The sequence below is a fragment of the Cotesia glomerata genome, linkage group LG2 (genome assembly GCF_020080835.1).
Source record: "Cotesia glomerata isolate CgM1 linkage group LG2, MPM_Cglom_v2.3, whole genome shotgun sequence".
In the NCBI taxonomy this organism is placed as follows: Eukaryota; Metazoa; Arthropoda; class Insecta; order Hymenoptera; family Braconidae; genus Cotesia; species Cotesia glomerata.
Window position 1 is genome coordinate 5,049,154 of NC_058159.1, and position 18,070 is coordinate 5,067,223.

Below are 18,070 nucleotides of genomic sequence, written 5' to 3' on the forward strand. Positions count from 1 at the left end.
AAATAATTTTGAAGAACTTTATGTTCTTGATTTGAGTAGAATTCTTAAACTAAGAAATTTTTCTTGTTTAAAATAAATTTTACTTATCAAGTATCTGCTAATTTTAATGTCATAAAAATAAACCGAATTGTTTATTTTAATTGCCTAATTTTATCTCAAAAATTTCAATTTTGCAAGCAGCCTTAGATTTCCTTAAAAAAAAAAAAAAAAAAAAAAAACAGCCACTCAAGAATATCTATCTCCCATTATTTAAATATTATTAAGTTTATTATTAAGTTTATAAATATTTTATATATTGTTAATTAAAAAAAAAATAGATCATATAATTACATGAAAAAATTAATTTAAACTCGGTAGTTAAAAAAAATGCTTTTCTAACCAAAATTGTTAAGAAAATAGACGCTCGTCAGCTGATTTGATGAATTGGTGCTAACTTTATTTTTTTTTAACAATTAATATTTAATATTTTGAACTGAAAGTGATTTTTTTCAATTTTTTAATTAATTAAAATTTAATAAAAATTTATTCGATCGTTATTCTTATTACAGATAATTAAATATATTTAAAAATAATTTAGGGTGTCAATATTTAGACCCCCGTCAATAATTGGGGCTTTTACCTTATTTATGTTCTTTACACTGATAGAAGGATTTGTTTATAGTTAAAAATATTTGTTAATATTTAACAAATCATTTATTAGAGACCACTTTTTAGTCCTTAACAAATATTTCTTAGTATTTGAAAAGATTTATTAATATTTAATAAATGAATATCTGATTTATTAAATACAAACAAATCATTTTAAATACTAAGAAATATTTGTTTGATACTAAAAAATGGTCTCTAATAAATGATTTGTTAACTATTAACAAATATTTTTTTAATACAAATAAATCCTTCTATCAGTGTAGTAGCAATACTTTAGATAAAAATATCGCGAGAGAGGTTTTAATTGAATATTAAAATTCTTGATCAAAATAATGTATTTTTCTTTTCTATGTATAAAATTGGCCCTCGATCTCCGTTAAAAGCACCTGAAGGGTGGATCATAAAATCAGATATATTTCCATAAATAAACTGTCGGGGATTAATTTATACAGTAGCTGGCGTTGTTCTTGGCATTCAAGACAAGAGTTGTCATGTAAAATGCAACCACACTGGTTGCTGACAGAAATTTACATGGTGAGTAGATTACTTGTGCTATGGTAGCAGCTAGCAGTTGAGATATGCCAGCAGTTGAGACTGTGGCTAGGGTTGCTACCAGCAACCCGGACCTATTCTGGATAATACATGCCCAGTACCTATAAATGCTCACCAGATATCTACACATACATACACATGTTGATATCCTGACAATGTGTTGTGCTTAGCATATATACACACATACCTATAACTATATATATGCATACAAACACAGACCAGCCGTCTGAAGGTATACTTGGAGTATGTACATTTGCAGCAGGTGAATTTGTGGAGCTCAGTAATAGGAGTCACGTAAATACGATCACTGGTAAATATATATCTTTGAATTAGTGCGTGTGCTTTTGACTTTGCATATATGTGCATGCTGTTTGAGAAGAGCAAGGGGAAGGAGTCCGTACATATGTAGTCCAATGTTACATGTTGTGCGATGTCTCGATCGCGTGCCTTCTATGTTCATTAAATTGATGCACTTTAATTTATTAAACATTTATTATGGATAATGCTCAATATTAGTGTCTGCTTCTCCTAATTGTCATTCTGATCATGATTACTGTATCCGTTATTGTCGATGATGGATGAGGATGTTCATCTTTATTATTGAGGGATAGATATTCTTGAGTGGCTGTTTTTTTTTTTTTTTTTTTTTTTTTTTTTTAAGGAAATCTAAGGCTGCTTGCAAAATTGAAATTTTTGAGATAAAATTAGGCAATTAAAATAAACAATTCGGTTTATTTTTATGACATTAAAATTAGCAGATACTTGATAATTTTTGATTTTTCTTGAAAAATAAACCAGATTTGATAAAAAAAAAAAAAAATTGCATTTATAATTTTTTAGAGCTTCTAAAAATAGAATTTTTTTTATCATATTTTATTTATTTATTTATTCAATTTTTATTTCAATGCAAATAGCCGAATGACAAAAATATATATAAGTTTACACTAAAGTACACGTGTAAGATTTTAAATGATTTAATAGCATAGATGTAGTCTCTGAGCTGATGATGAAAAAGAGCTTTTGAAGGAGTCTAAGCTGAGTGATTCTGTGACTTTGTTTGGTAGCTCTCTCCAGAATCGAATTGCAGAGATTACAAATGAATGTTCGAATATTGTAGTCGAGAAGTTTGGCATTTTAAATGAAATGTTGTTGTACTTCGCTGCAATTCTGTCAGATCTTCTGATCCCAGCTGATTTTTCTACAAAGAGTCTTCGGAGAAACTTGGGTTCACCCAAACTCAGAATTTTTTATTTGTTAGAAAATTTCTAAAATTTATCAGATGTCTTTTCATTCTAGTATCATTTATTTTTTTTTTATTAAAAAGCTTTTATTTTCTTGAAAAAATAAATGCCAGAAAAACTCCTACATGCCAAAAAAATATCCTTAGAGATATATTTTATATTTTTATAAACAATTTAAGGATTAAATTTCAATCGAAAATTTTTTTACAAAGCTGCCACTTTTTTAAAAAAAGATATTTTGATAATTCTTTGAACTATTCATTAAATAATATCTTTATATTAATGGAATTTTTTTTAGATTTTTTAATTTCAATAATTTAAACTGATATTTATTTGTAAAAAAAAAAAAAAAAATATTAATAAAATTTTAAGTCACTAATATATGTATGTCCATTTTTGCAGTATTCAATTAAAAAGGCTCTTAAAAAAAATGAATAATCGCTTTTCTGGGCAGATAATCCCTTAATTTTATATTAACGGTTTGTAATTAATAATTTATTGGCATATTTTCTTTGTGTGTTGATCTGTAAAGGATAGTATTACTTCAATGGTCAGTGGCATTGATAATTTAAAGTACCTCAAAGGTACTACTGTGCAGAATTTTAAACCCACAGCGTTTATCGAATTATAAACGGCTGAGCATTAAATGTTTGAAGGACTTTATAGGATTAATGATAAATAATTCATAAGTATCATGTTAAGAAGCGGATTTTTTCTTTGTAAGCTGGTGTTTATGTCACAATTTTATACACTATAAAATATTTACAATAGTCAAAAATTTTTCACCCTTAAAAATCCTATAATTATATAAAACTAGGTAACAATATTACAAAATAAAAAAAAAAACCACAGTGATAAAATTCTAATGCATACAAATTAAAACTTAAGCTATTATGAAATTACAAAACTAATTTAACCCATAACGAAATTCAAAAGTAGTTAACTAATTTAGTAACCATGAATAAAAATTACGGCAAAGGTTGTAAATTCCCAAATCGAATTGCATAGTATTAATAATACTGAAAATTTCGGTTTAAAAATGAAAATAGGCTGAAGATGCCTGGAGTGAAACTTTAAATATAACTGAGTTATCTTAGCGGTTTCCAAAGAAAGTGTCAGGTAATTAAAGTTATCTGACAATGAGCCAGAGATAAAGATTATTTTTCTGGTCGTTGTTAGTGACAATCCGATTTAGTAGACATAGACGGGTAATAGAATGGATAGATAGCGATAGCTTCTGAGGAGAAGAGGATGTGGATCACCTGAGACCTAAGAACTAAAACTGGGACCTAGGACGCTTTTTGGAGCTGCTTCAAGCTTCGGGCTCAGTAAAGAAGTGATGGAGTAAGACAATTTACGAGATGGCTGAGAAAAGGATAGTTGAACGGTTCACTGACATTCTCATTCGAGCAGATATAAATCTCCGATCCTAGTTTTACTGTCTCCACTCTTGGAGATGTCGCTAAGTCGATTTTTAAGTTATATATAAATTGCCTTTTTTTTAGTCATTGTTTTTATCCCCAAAGACTTGTCGATAAATTTTGATTCTTGATTTAATTGAATAAAAACAATTATATCTTGAAAGAAAATAATAATTTCTTATTTTTTCTACAAATTTTAACGTCAAATTAAACAAAAAAAGTCATTTAGTCCAAGATTTTTATTCTACTACTTAATTCATGAAAATTAACTCTCTAGTAGGGAGAAAATTTTACGACCATGCGCCACCTGTTGGAAATTTTTAATACTAAGTTTGACTGAAAAATTATATATAGGTATATCGAGTTATTAAGGACATATTAAACCAGATATGACTAATTTTGAAGATTTTTATTCTACTACTTAATTCTTGAAACTTAACTCTCTAGTAGGGAAAAAATTTAACGACTATGCGCCACCTGTTTAAATTTTTAATACTAAATTTGACTGAAAAATTATATATAGGCATATCGAGTTATATAAGGCCATATTAAGCCAGATATGACCAATTTTTGAAAGGTTTTTATTCTACTATTTAATTCCTGAAAGTTAACTCTCTAGTAGGGAAAAAATTTAACGACTATGCGCCACCTGTTAGAAATTTCTAATACTAAGTTTGACTTGTATATATGATATTTATGAATAAAAAATTATGTATAGGCACATCGAGTTATATAAGGCCATATTAAGCCAGATATGACCAATTTTTGAAAGGTTTTTATTCTACTACTTAATTCCTGAAAGTTAACTCTCTAGTAGGGAGAAAATTTAACGAGTATGCGACACCTGTTGGAAATTTTTAATACTAACGTTGACTGAAAAATTATATATAGGCATATCGAGTTATATAAGGCCATATTAAGCCAGATATGACCAGTTTTTATATCGGAAACTTTTTTTACAAGACGCCAATGCTTGAGATAGTCATACTGCTTTAAAATTTAAGAGTTACTCCCGCTACTGCAATGTCATAAATTTTTTTTCAATAAATAAAAATTTCCGGAAGAGCGTACTGATATTTGATGAAATATTTTAAAATTTTAAATTACAAAAAAAATTAACTTGATACAAGAGAAAAATTCTTAAACTACGAAAATTATTTTGAAGAGCTTGATCATCTTTAATCAATTTGACTTATAAGATTTAATTTACTATACAAGCGCAACAAAGTAGTTATTCTTAACAAGTGCAAGTAGAAAAAAACATGGGAATGATTCTTAATTATGTCTTGCAGTATTGATGCTTTGCAATGAATAAAGTAATGATATAGCGTTGGTTTGTTAATAAGATTCAATTCATTGAATCTTCATAGAAAGTTCTTTGAAAGGAAAGGGAAGTAATGGAAAATTTGAATGCCTATGGCTCATAACCAGATTTTATTATAGATATACACAATATATCTTGAGTTCTTGACGTATACTTTTGAGAATAATGTTGGATGGTGGAAAGGATCTCAATCGCGTTACAGGAAACGGCTGTCTTTTGTTGAATTTCTGTCCTCTTTCTCTCTTTCTCTCTTTCTCTTCTATTCTATTCTCTTATTCAATGGATGTCCCAACACCCGTAGGAGTAACAGCCAGACGAACAGCACCCGATGCTTCACATTTTGTGTGGGCTGGTTGGACTTTACAGTGGGTAAACTAGTTTTGTAAAGACAATGATATTTGCTGATGTCAACGCTCCTTCTCCTTCTTTGTCTGTTCATTGATTTCGTAACAACTGCAAAGATTTGTACTGAGACTCTTTCTCATTGCGCTGATTATTTTATGCTAATGATTTTTAGAGATGTATTCAGCTCGAGTACCGAAATGATGAAAGTACATCTAGGATTCATGCTTAATTTATTCCAAATCTTATATATTATATCTAGGTACATTGAAGAAATTTTAAGCTTTAGAATTTTCCCGTAAATTAAATCTTTGCATTTTCTACATCATAAAATATTGAGCATATGTGGAAAATAAATATATATGAAAATTACAGAAATAGTTATGGAAAAATTAAATAGCCATTTCATATCATGTTTACAAAAAAAGCTGTTTAATTTTTTTCCAAATATTTTTTCCATAAAAATTAAAATTTTTCCCTCATTTTAAATTGACATTTTTTTTTGTGTAAGCTGAAAAAATTTTTCATATAAAATTTACATTTTTTATACACTAAATTTACAAATTTTTTTCGCGTAAATTAAAAAATTTTTTTCAATGTAAAATTTATATTTTTTCGAAATTCTAAATGAAAAATTTTTTTTACACGTTAAATTTACATTTTTTTTTGTGTAAATTAAAAAATTTTTTTCTATGCAAAATTTACATTTTTTATACATTCTAAATAAAAAATTTTTTCATATGTTAAATTTATATTTTTTACAATGTAAATTTTATATTTCTCCCAAAGTGAAATTAAAATTTTGTAAAATATCAAATTTACATTTCTAAAAATGTAAATTCGAGAGTTATATCTTGACAGTACTAAAACTGTAAATTAAACAGATTTTTCTGTAATATCAATAAAATTTATTTTTTTATCTATAAATTTATTATTTTAATTTTAAATAATATAAAAAAATTTTTTCTCCATCTTAATATTTTTTTTCAAACAATAATTCATGTTAAATATTTACATTAAAATATTTTCGAGCCAAAAATAATGTCCTGACCCCGATTGTACTCATTCATCTCATCAGCGAAACTTTTAACACGAAACCTGAAGTAATGTTTTCGGATCTTTTGGTTCATGTACACTATCTCAGAAGCTAATAAATTTACAGAACTTCTTAAAAACTAAATTTACAAAAAGTACAGTACATGTTGCCTGTTACTCATCCCAAAAAGCACTAAACAAAATGGCGCCCAGTGATGGAAATTACTGTCAAACATTTTTCTTATAAATCAAGTAAAATAAAATGTGTTGATGCAATTTTAAAATAACTCTCCCAGTTGAATCGAATCTCTAGTTTCTATAAAAAGATAACCTTCAGAGAATTAATTGATTGATGTAAATATAAAAAGATAGGTGGTTAAAAACAAACACCTTGGAGGAAAAATTTTTCGAGTAAAAAATAATTATAAAAGTAAGCCTTGGTGTTTGCTACAGTTCTCGTATGGATCGCCGACCATAAAAGATTGGATTACTTTGTAGGGTGTGGCTCACACAGGTGCGGTACACTCAGCTCTGCTCATGCAGCTCGTACTAATACACTTTGGCCTTTATATATATTTATGATATATATATATATATATATAACGGCTGTCCGATGTGGTCATTTATCTTTGGGTGGATATGTCAAAGTGTGAGTGATGTATTAAGCCATAGCCGGATGGATTATTTATTAGTCAGTAATCAACCTTTTATGTCTCTCTATCATTGAATTCAAACTTTTTATTTTTATTTATCATTTAAATTAACTTTGTACTTCACACTTTGTACCGAAGTTTTCAATCGATATTTGATAAAAAAAAAAAAAAATAAAAATAATGTACATAGTAGAAAATTTTACGTTATTTTATTTACAAATCATGTGAAGAGATATGATGATTATATATTTTTTTGTAGCTTATAGGTAAAAGCTCAATATATTGCACACAAAGAAAATTATTACTGTTTAAGTCACTTTTGAGAAAAAATCGAGTAAATCGGCTGCTAAACATAACAATGTCACGCTTAAAAGCCCTATTTTTTAAACTGCCTCCTACGAAAATTCATTCATTATTTCATCAATTATAAAGGAGAGCTTTTTACCTGTTATCGCTGGTGATGTTTCAAATTATTAAAATTGGTGTAAACTGCAGTGTTTCAAATTCAAATTTATATTTAAACCTAAATCTGACTTTAAACATTCACAGCTCAAATTCTTGTTAACTTTTACTTACACGGAGAGAATTTTATGTTAACGGTAACCATCCCTATTTTGTAGCTTCTACTATCCAGGATGGTTATTAACTTTTACAAAGTTAAGATGATAAATGCAACTATCCGGCGATTGTAATTAGTACAATCAGTATATATTAATTCCCACAATTATGAGGATACGGTTTATCATCTAGATGGTAACTTTTATCATCGGAGATAGTTAAAATCATCATGATTGCAATCATAAAAAAATTAAACAGGAAGTATAAAAAACTAAATTTTTTCAATTTTAGAGTCAGAATATAATAACATTCTGTCTCCAAAAAATTTTGTCTCCAGGATAGTCATATGGTAAAATCCGTTTTTTTTTTTTGAAATTTAGTGTCATTGCAAAAGTTTTGATTTGAATTTCCGCCTTTTCAAGGTTTCATATCATTCTCATCGATAGTCAATTTATCATGATAAGTATTTAGGCTGCATTCGAAAATGCTCCATTTCTAGACACATAATTAAGAAATGACCTTTTATCTTGTTAACTATTGACATTTTTAAAGATATAAGCTCATCCCGACATTACACTCATCGAGACCTTTCATTTGAGTACCCACATCAATTTTTCATATATTTTATATATTTATATATATCAAAATGCATGTGGGTACTCAAATGAAAGCTCTTGGTGAGTGTGACATCAGGATGAGCTTATATATTAAAAAATGTCAATAATTAAGAACTGACATTGCTATCTTGTCAACTATTGACATTTTTAAAGATATAAGCTCACTCCGACATTACACTCATCGAGACCTTTTATTTGAGTACCCACATCAATTTTTCATATATTTCATATATTTATATATATTATATATATGTATACATCAAAAATATATCAAAAATGCATGTGGATACTCAAATGAAAGCTCTTGATGAGTGTGACATCAGTATGAGCTTACATCTTTAAAAATATCAATAATTTAGAAATGATATTGTATCTTGTAAACTATTGACATTTTGAAAGATATAAATTCACCCAGATATTACACTCATCGAGACCTTTCATTTGAGTACCCACATCAATTTTTCATATATTTTATATATTTATATATATTAAATATAAATATATAAAATATATGCTTATATCTTCAAAAATGTCAATATTTAAGAAAGTACAGTGCAATTTAACAAAGCGAAATTTTTGTTTATTTATAATTCACAAGTCACGGTAGTCACATAGTGACTAATCATATTACTAGCTGCGATGGTAATAATTACCATCATGATTGTAGAATTTACAATCAACATGATTTTAGCGGTTAACATATATTATGATTAAGTTTACCATCTTTAAGTTACCAGCCAGATGGTAATAATTATTATCCAGATGGTAAATGTAACTATCTGGATGGTTCAGTTAACAATTTGGATAGTTCTTGCAATCATTCATACTAAGAAGCCTGTTTTTACAATAATCGGATAGTTGTATTTACCATTAAATTCTCTCCGTGTACCGCATTTTTATTGATTGTATTCAGCTGATTACATTATTTAAAATTTTGATTGTTAACATTGCATATGTGCTATTCGTCATAATCCTAATACTGTTAATTATCTATGTAGATCTGTTTATATTCTTATATGTACTTCTTACTCTTTCTCTTTGTATCATTTGCCATTCGACTATTGCCTTGGTATTTAAATTAAATAAATAAATAAATTTAATTCATTACTTTAAATTGATACAAATATTTGCGGAAAGTTAAAATGAATTTACGCCATCTAGTGACTACTTATGTAATTAATTGTTAAAAAAAAAATAATAATAATAATAGAAACAGATTTTTAAAAATTTATAATTGCATAAAATTTCCGCTAGGTGTCGCATAAGCACTACACTAACTCGTACTTAGAAAGCTAAGGCTCAAGTATTTAATATCGAAGTGAAATAAAAATAAAAATGTCAATTTAATAATAATAATAATTTGTGTCCTAATTTATTTTCTCAATACATTTAAAAAAATTTATCCGTGTCTAATGATTCCAGTATCACTTGTTACATTTAATAAGAAATTTTTTACAATAATTAATTTTTATATACAATTAATTATTGTTTATCTTAAAAATATTTTTTTGTGTAATCTTTAAGGTAATTTTTAGTTTTGAATTAAGAAAAAAAAAATAATAATAATTCAATCGTTATAATTCTCGGGTGTAAATTTCATAACTTTAAAGTCACATTAATAATGATATGTGGTCAGAAATGAACGTACATGTAGTTAAAATAGGATTAAAAGAATATCCAGCGAGAACAAGATATAACACCCCTGTCAGAAAATAAATTATATCCATATATATCTATATAAATGGTAGTAAAGGACAAAATCTGTTGGATTTATATTAAAACGCGGTTCTTAAGATCTAATAGAGTGAATATATACATATATACTGACGGTTGAGCTTGACGGTGAGATAATGGCCTTAAAAGTTGACAAGAGCGGTGGCAAATGGGTCCTGATGCAAACCCACTTAAGCTGAGTACCATTAAGCACCCGGTGTCCCTATCACCGACAGGCCGTGCAGTAATTAGCACGGACCCAACCACTTTTTAAATATTTTTCGAGCAGCTATTCACAGCTCGGCATTTTATTATCCCATCGGTCAGGACACTTACACTTGTACTTATACCTATAAGGATAAGGGCACATTCAACAATTCCTTTTTTTCCTTAACATTTAATCTTCACTCGGCCTAGCCTGACTATCCAGCTCTCATCTTTTTTTAACAGAATTTATACAGCTAGAAACTTCAAACTTTACCACCCTTTAAATTAAATTCAACTTATGAATTTTAATCTTGCGTCTACGAAATTATGATGGTGATGGTATACCTCTTCATCACTTTGCTTAATTATCGCCAATTATTATTTCCTTAACGATGTCACTAAGTTTTATTTGAACTCCCTTTTTTGTAATATTATTTTACTCCATTTTTTGTGTTAAATCACTTTTGCGATTAAAATTATTAAAATTTTTATTTTATTCCCGATTATTTTCATTTTGTGAACTGTAAAAATTATTATTTGAAGAACCATAAAGTTCTTGGAAAAGAAATTTGTTAGTATTTCAAACATTAATCTTAAAAGTTTCTTTTTTCCAACTTTTAAAAAGTTATCGTTAAATTTGAAATTTCAAAAGTCTTGATTGTTAAACTATTGCAAGCAATTACTATAATGTAGTTTTACAGAGAAGCAATTCAATCGCTAAGACAATTATTTGAAATTAGCATTATGTGACTGCCGTGACTTGTGAACTATAAAAAATTAAAATTTAGTTTTATTTAATAATGACTTTTGTTAAATTGCACTGTACTTTTTTAAATATTGATGTTTTTAAAGATATAAGCTTATCCCGATGTTACACTCATCAAGAACTTTCATTTGAGTACCCACACTGAAAAAAAAGTTTTCTATGCTTCACTATCCGTTGTATCGTGAACGGCATATCGCTATAATCAGGGAACGGATCCTGACGGTCGCGATCTAACCTCGAAGCGCCAGTGTCTTCGGCGTAAGTTCCAAACCTCATTTGTCATTGTTTATCGACAATTATCAAGTGCATGGTGATTATTGTCGTAATTATTATTACTGGATAAAATATTTAAAACTAGGCTTCGATCATATAAATCATTATTTGAAACATCAATAATAAATTATGCAAAGTTAGTTTCTCCGTCACCGCTAGGTGTATTCAATAGATCGCTAAATTAGCAAAACGGATAGTGACCATAGCGATCCAGTGTTTCGTAACGTGCGTATAGTGACAGTAGCGATACTGTATCCTGAAGCGTAGAAAACTTTTTTTTCAGTGCACATGTATTTTGATATATTTTTCATATATTCATATATATAAATATTAGGGTGTGCCAAAAAGACGATATTTTTTTTTCACTCTTAGCCCAAAATATGATAGGATATGTCTAAACAAAAATTCTGTCAAAAGTCCAGCTCTTAATTTCAATTTTAAGAGCTCCTTCATCGAACTTTAAGTTTTCCCATATAAATAACATGGAAAGTACGGTTTTAAACAGTATTTTACCCCTGCAAGCTGTGAAGAAAATTTTTTTGATAAAATGAATGATTGGACCTTTTAAGCATTAAATTTCTGAGAAAAATTTCATTGAGTCATAAATCAATCGTCATTATTTAAGTTTTACGGATCTTTGAAATTTGAATTTTTGAAAATTTTACGTTTTTGCATTTAACAGCCAAACTATTGGAGATAGAAAAAAAAAAATTAAATGGCAATTTTGTAGTTCGTTTGATGCTCTATAACAAAGTTCTTAAAATTTTTTGTATAATCAATAACAAAAAGCTACAGACCTACAAAGTTTTGTTTTTATTATTTTTCACTTTTTCAATTGAACTATCGATGATATAGAACAAAAATTTAGTATAAATTTTTAGTATATCAAATTTGCAACAAAATTGTATAGGTGAGATTTTTCGTATTATTGATGGTTAAAAGTTACAGGCTCAACAAATTCTATTTTTATGATTTTTCATCTATATCATGTAGTATATCAATAATATATATAAAAATTAATAATAAATATAAAGTACATTCAATTTTTTACAAATTTATGCTTGGTAAACTTTATATACTGTCTGCAGTTCCTAGATCAAAAATTGTTTACTAAAATCCAGTAAGAATCAGAAGAACTACAACAAGAATTTGTGAAATAGAACCCTCCTTCAAGTTGTTTACTATGACTAGATTATTATAATTATGGTTTATGATGAAATATACACGATTAGATTAAATAATGATGATAATAAATTTATAATTACTTTGCAAATAAAACAGATAAAAAGTTTTTTATAGTTTTGATTATATATTTAGACTCTAAAGAAATATGTTTCCTTTTCAATATCAATTAATCGCAATTTAACCCAGAAAAATTATTACACAAAAATATATTCTCAGTGTTTTTTGTTTATGTTTCTATAAATATTAATATTTGCATTGAACTATGTGTTTTCTATAAAAATGAAGTTGTTATTGCTGCCAATATTCAAATTTAAATTCAAATTATCCTAAGGAATTCGCATTTAACGCCCTCTAAGCATTTATTGTTTTACCGCTTAATTGATAAATTTTCCCCGGGAGAACGCCAATTAGTGAATTCTATTGTCTTTCGTTTTAATTAGTCTTCAATTGAGGTTGGTTTTTAAGAGTTATTTATGTAATAACAACAATTATACTTTTTGGAAAAAAACAATGTCTAGTAAAACTAATCAAAGAAAATACATCAACTTAGTTGGCTTCGAATCGAAAAATTTAAATAATTTAAAATTACCGATGAATCGTGACGTTTTATGTTTGTTTTCTACAAACATAGAACAGAAAACGAATTATCCGCGAAAGTGCTAAACTTGTTCTTTTGAGGTTAGTAAGGTGTGGAATAAGTTTTCATTGCCTGCAAACAACTCACATAATACAATCGTAAAATTGAAAAAATTGTACAAAGATTGGCAAATAACTCAAGTGAAGATCTCACCTATACAATTTTGTTGCAAATTTGATATACTAAAAAATTTATACTAAATTTTTTGTTCTATATCATCGATAGTTCAATTGAAAAAGTGAAAAATAATAAAAACAAAACTTTGTAGGTCTGTAGCTTTTTGTTATTGATTATACAAAAATTGTTAAGAACTTTGTTATAGAGCATCAAACGAACTACAAAATTGCCATTTAATTTTTTTCTATCTCCAATAGTTTGGCTGTTAAATGCAAAAACGTAAAATTTTCAAAAATTCAAATTTCAAAGATCCGTAAAAACTTAAATAATGACGATTGATTTATGACTCAATGAAATTTTTCTCAGAAATTTAATGCTTAAAAAGGTCCAATCATTCATTTTATCAAAAAATTTTCTTCACAGCTTGCAGGGTAAAATACTGTTTAAAACCGTACTTTCCATGTTATTTATATGGGAAAACTTAAAGTTCGATGAAGGAGCTCTTAAAATTGAAATTAAGAGCTGGCCTTTTGACAGAATTTTTGTTTAGACATATCCTATCATATTTTGGGCTAAGAGTGAAAAAAAAAATATCGTCTTTTTGGCACACCTAATAAATATATAAAATATATGAAAAATTGATGTGGGTACTCAAATGAAAGGTCTCGATGAGTATAACATCGGGATGAGCTTATATCTTTAAAAATGTCAATAATTCACAAGATAAAAGGTCATTTCTTAATTATGTATCTAGAGATAGAGCATTTTAAAATGCAGTCTAAATACTTATCATCATAAATTGATTATTGGTGAGAATGATATGAAACCATGAAAAGGTCTCGATAAGTGTAATGTCGAGATGAGCTTATATCTTTAAAAATATCATTAGCTGACAAGATACAATGTAATTTCTTAATTATTGACGTTTTTAAAGATATAAGCTCATCCTGATGTTACACTCATTAAGAGCTTTCATTTGAGTACCCACATGCATTTTTGATATATTTTTTATATATACATATTAGGGTGTCCCAAAATGTAACTTCCGTGGAGAACCTTTTAAAATTGGAATTTTGAGTTCCACTTCTAACAGCAGCTGTGTTTGGTATATTTCTGAGATATTTCGGGGTGAGAGGATTCATTTAATTATTTATAGGATTTTTAACAGGAAATTTATTTGGGCACTTCCGGCCAAATTTTGAATTTTCACCGGAAATGCCCAAACTAAGCTTCTGTTAAAAAATTCTATGAAAATCAAATACATCGTCTCACACCAAAATATCTCAGGAAATGCCCAAACGCAGCCCCTCTTAAAAGCGGAACTCAAAATTCCAATTTTAAAATGTTCTCCGGGGGAGTTACATTTTGACACACCCTAATACATATACATAATATATATAAATATATGAAAAAATGATGTGGGTACTTAAATGAAAGGTCTTGATGAGTATAACATCGGGATGAGCTTATATCTTTAAAAATTTCAATAGTTCACAAGATACAAGGTCCATTTCTTAATTATGTACCTAGAGATAGAGTATTTTCGAATGCAGCCTAAATACTTATCTTAACTTATAAAAACTTACTTTAACTTATAAAAAACAAACAATTTAAAGAAAAAAATTAATCAAAAAAAAGAAAATTTTCTATGGCCAAATATAGGGTAAAATGGAGTTGTAAGTAATTACCGAAAAATTTCTGAGTTTTTTCTGTGTGCAATAAAGAAAAAAATAAAAATAATATTTTATTCGTTGAATAAAACCAAAAGTGTCATTGTACACCCGACCGCAAAATATTACTGCGGCCATTTCCCGGCAAAACTAATAGCGAGGATCCAGTAAAGCCTGAATGTTCAACGGAATATAATGAAACAAAATAAAATAAGTTATCAGATATTTGGAATGGTGTAATGCGGTGAGATGCAATTAGCAGATAGAACCACATGGTATACCAACATAATTAGTATGACCAACAACAACTGAGCATAACCGGGCAAGTGGATTCAACTGTCACAGATTTGAATGGTTTAGACACACTCTAGATTGCTCCGGTCTCAGATCTTATTGTTATTATTATCATTATTATTCTAAAATAATAATAATATTAATGACATTTGGCTGTCAATTTTGCTCTGCATAATGTTTGCCTTTGATTACCGGAGCTCATGATTTCGTTTGCTCGGTGCAATTATTTTCATTGCGCATATACAAGTTTACGTGCATAATTGTGTACCTTGGATCTTCCTTGGACACGTTTGCCCCCATTCAGCTGAATCCAAGCGTCCCAACGGTGTCTGTACACATTCAGGGTATTCCATTCATTCAACTTTACTGTTTCGGCGCTCCTTACAATTCCGACCCCGCTTCCGCAATCAAATCTGCAGGAAAACAAGACATTTATACGAGTTAGTAATGTAATTAATTATTCTGGAAATAAAATTGGTATACTTTATGAAAAAGTATTAAATCTAAAAGTATACTTCATGTTTAATTAATTTAGAAGGTTAAATTTATATTTTTAAAGGTTTTTTCTTTAATAATAGATTTTTTTCATCGTAAGTAATTTTTCGAAATTTTTATAGATGAAAACAGTAGTATGTTGGTACTTTAACTGAGACTATACTTGGAAATGGCGTTTTTTTGGTTAAAAGACCGGATATTTTCTAAAGAACCATTTAAAAGTCTAAAGTAACATGTAAAATAATTAATACTTTATTAGTTTTATATTTTATAAAATTTATACACTAGAATATTTAGTAAAAATTTTTAATAACTAAACTTTAAAAGATGAAAACAGTCGTATGTCGGTACTATAACTGAGACTATACTAGAAAATGGCATTTTTTTGGTTAAAAGACTGGATTTTTTATAAAGAAACATTCAAAAATATAAAATAATATGTAAAATAATTAATAATTTATTAGTTTTATATTTTATAAAATTTATACACTAGAATATTTAGTAAAATTTTTTAATAATTAAACTTTAAATTTTTTTCAAAAGAAATTTGAAGTAATCAGTATTTTTTCGACATTGATCGAAGGATTAATAATTCCGATTAATATTTTATATTTTAATAAACAATTTAAAGTTAAAATTTCAATCTAATATTTTTTTGTGAAGCCGCCAAGTTGTTAAAAATTGATATTTTGATAAAGATCGGAGCTAGAAAAATTATTATTTGTAAAAGGTAATAACATTAATAAAATCAATAAAAATCGCTTTTTTCGACTTTCTATCTGCAAATAATTCTGTAAAAAAAAATTAAAATTGAAAGTTTTTGATACAATTTTCTTAAAAAATAAGTAAATATTAAGATTTATCAAGCTTCAAATGAATGTAACAGTAAAAATATATCAATAATAAAAAATAGTTTTTAATTTAAAAATTAAATAGTGTATTTTTATCAGTGCAAAGGTGTTGAACTGAAACTTAAATGTCACGAAAAGTCGTGGCCTGTAAGTTAACGCTAGAAAGAACTAAAATATGAGCTGCAGTCTCAAGCGATAGAAGGCCTTTTTCATCCCGCCGGAAGCTGGATAGTAAAAAATAATAATTATTATCCCAAGGTCAAGCGACTTTTTAACGTCAACTTTCTTCTTTCATCTTTTTGCTTGTGTTTATTTTAATTAGCTTTATTAATATCTTCGCCAAAAAAAGCAATACTATTGTTATTAATATTTCCAGAATTTAAATAAGATTTGTTGATTAAATTTGTAACACAACTTCACGATAAATTCACAAGAATATTTTATTGAAAATGAATAAGTTGGTTTTAAACTACCGGTACTAGTTTTTATCCCCGATATTATTCACCTTTTACTTTAATTTCTGTTTGAGATCATGAATTTTAATGATCAAAGACTCTATCCACCGCATTGATTAGTTATATGAAAAATGGATTCTTTTTGTTATGAATAATTTATAGTCTCATAAATAATACCGTTGATTAGTCTTAATAAAACATTTAGGGGAAAGAACACCCGGGAAATAATGCAAATATGAGGATTTAAATACTTGAGTTGCTTTTTTAACGAGGGCGTTAGGATAAAATCATTTTAGTCTGCTACGTGTCGTATGAATAGAAATATTAATGGTGATACTGATATTTAAGATATAAAAATAAAATATTTATTTTTGTCGTAGAAAAATATTTTGTCTAACTACTTTTACTTGCAACTCGCAAATTTAATTACACTTTCACTTTCCACGTGTAAAATTTTGTCTATTAATTTTATGTCTGTGTAAAAAATGCCCGTGAATTTAAAAGTTTGTATGACTCTAAAGAGGGATTGTGCTGGTTTGTATGCATGCAAAAGGGTTGAAAGGAAAGGTGACATAAAGGTGTCTTAATACACTTAAAAAAAAAATAAAAAAAGAAAAATTAGGTCATGAACAAAATAATTAAAAAATATTTTCTTTAGTGTTTTTACAAAAAAAATAAAAACTAAGTGAAATTTTTTCTACAAATATCCTTTGACATGATTTAGAAGCGTTGAATTTTTTTTCTATAAAAAGAATGATTTATCTGATCACTTCGAACACGTATGTGCTTCAACGTTCGTTGAGATTCTAAATGAAGTAACAAAAAAGTCACTGAAAGTTTAAGTTTACTTTTGTTGTTCTGAAAGATAGTTTTTTTTTTCTAAGAAATAAAAATTTTACAAAATTGATTAAAGTGGTTGAAAAAATTTAAGCAAAGATCGAAAGAAAGTGATGAATTTTTATTATTGTTTTAATAGAATAAAAAGTTAAAACTAAATATAAGAGTTTTAATTTTCG

General features: G+C 27.5%; 1 protein-coding gene and 1 long non-coding RNA gene across 6 annotated transcripts in view; one reads left to right on the top strand and one right to left on the bottom strand.

Annotated features, from left to right (window-relative positions):
• LOC123259392 (pikachurin-like) overlaps positions 1-18,070 on the bottom strand; it is a 108,093-nt gene that overhangs the window by 22,057 nt on the left and 67,966 nt on the right. For all 5 annotated transcript variants that reach the window (XM_044719879.1, XM_044719875.1, XM_044719878.1 and 2 more), the window contains one exon: positions 15,522-15,666. In XM_044719879.1, the coding sequence (XP_044575814.1) occupies positions 15,522-15,666 (145 nt within the window). The remainder of the gene's footprint in view (positions 1-15,521; positions 15,667-18,070) is intronic.
• On the top strand, positions 4,650-16,845 carry LOC123259395. The gene is made up of 3 exons (XR_006508226.1): positions 4,650-4,730; positions 5,565-5,568; positions 16,832-16,845. It is a non-coding gene; the product is annotated as an uncharacterized LOC123259395 (long non-coding RNA).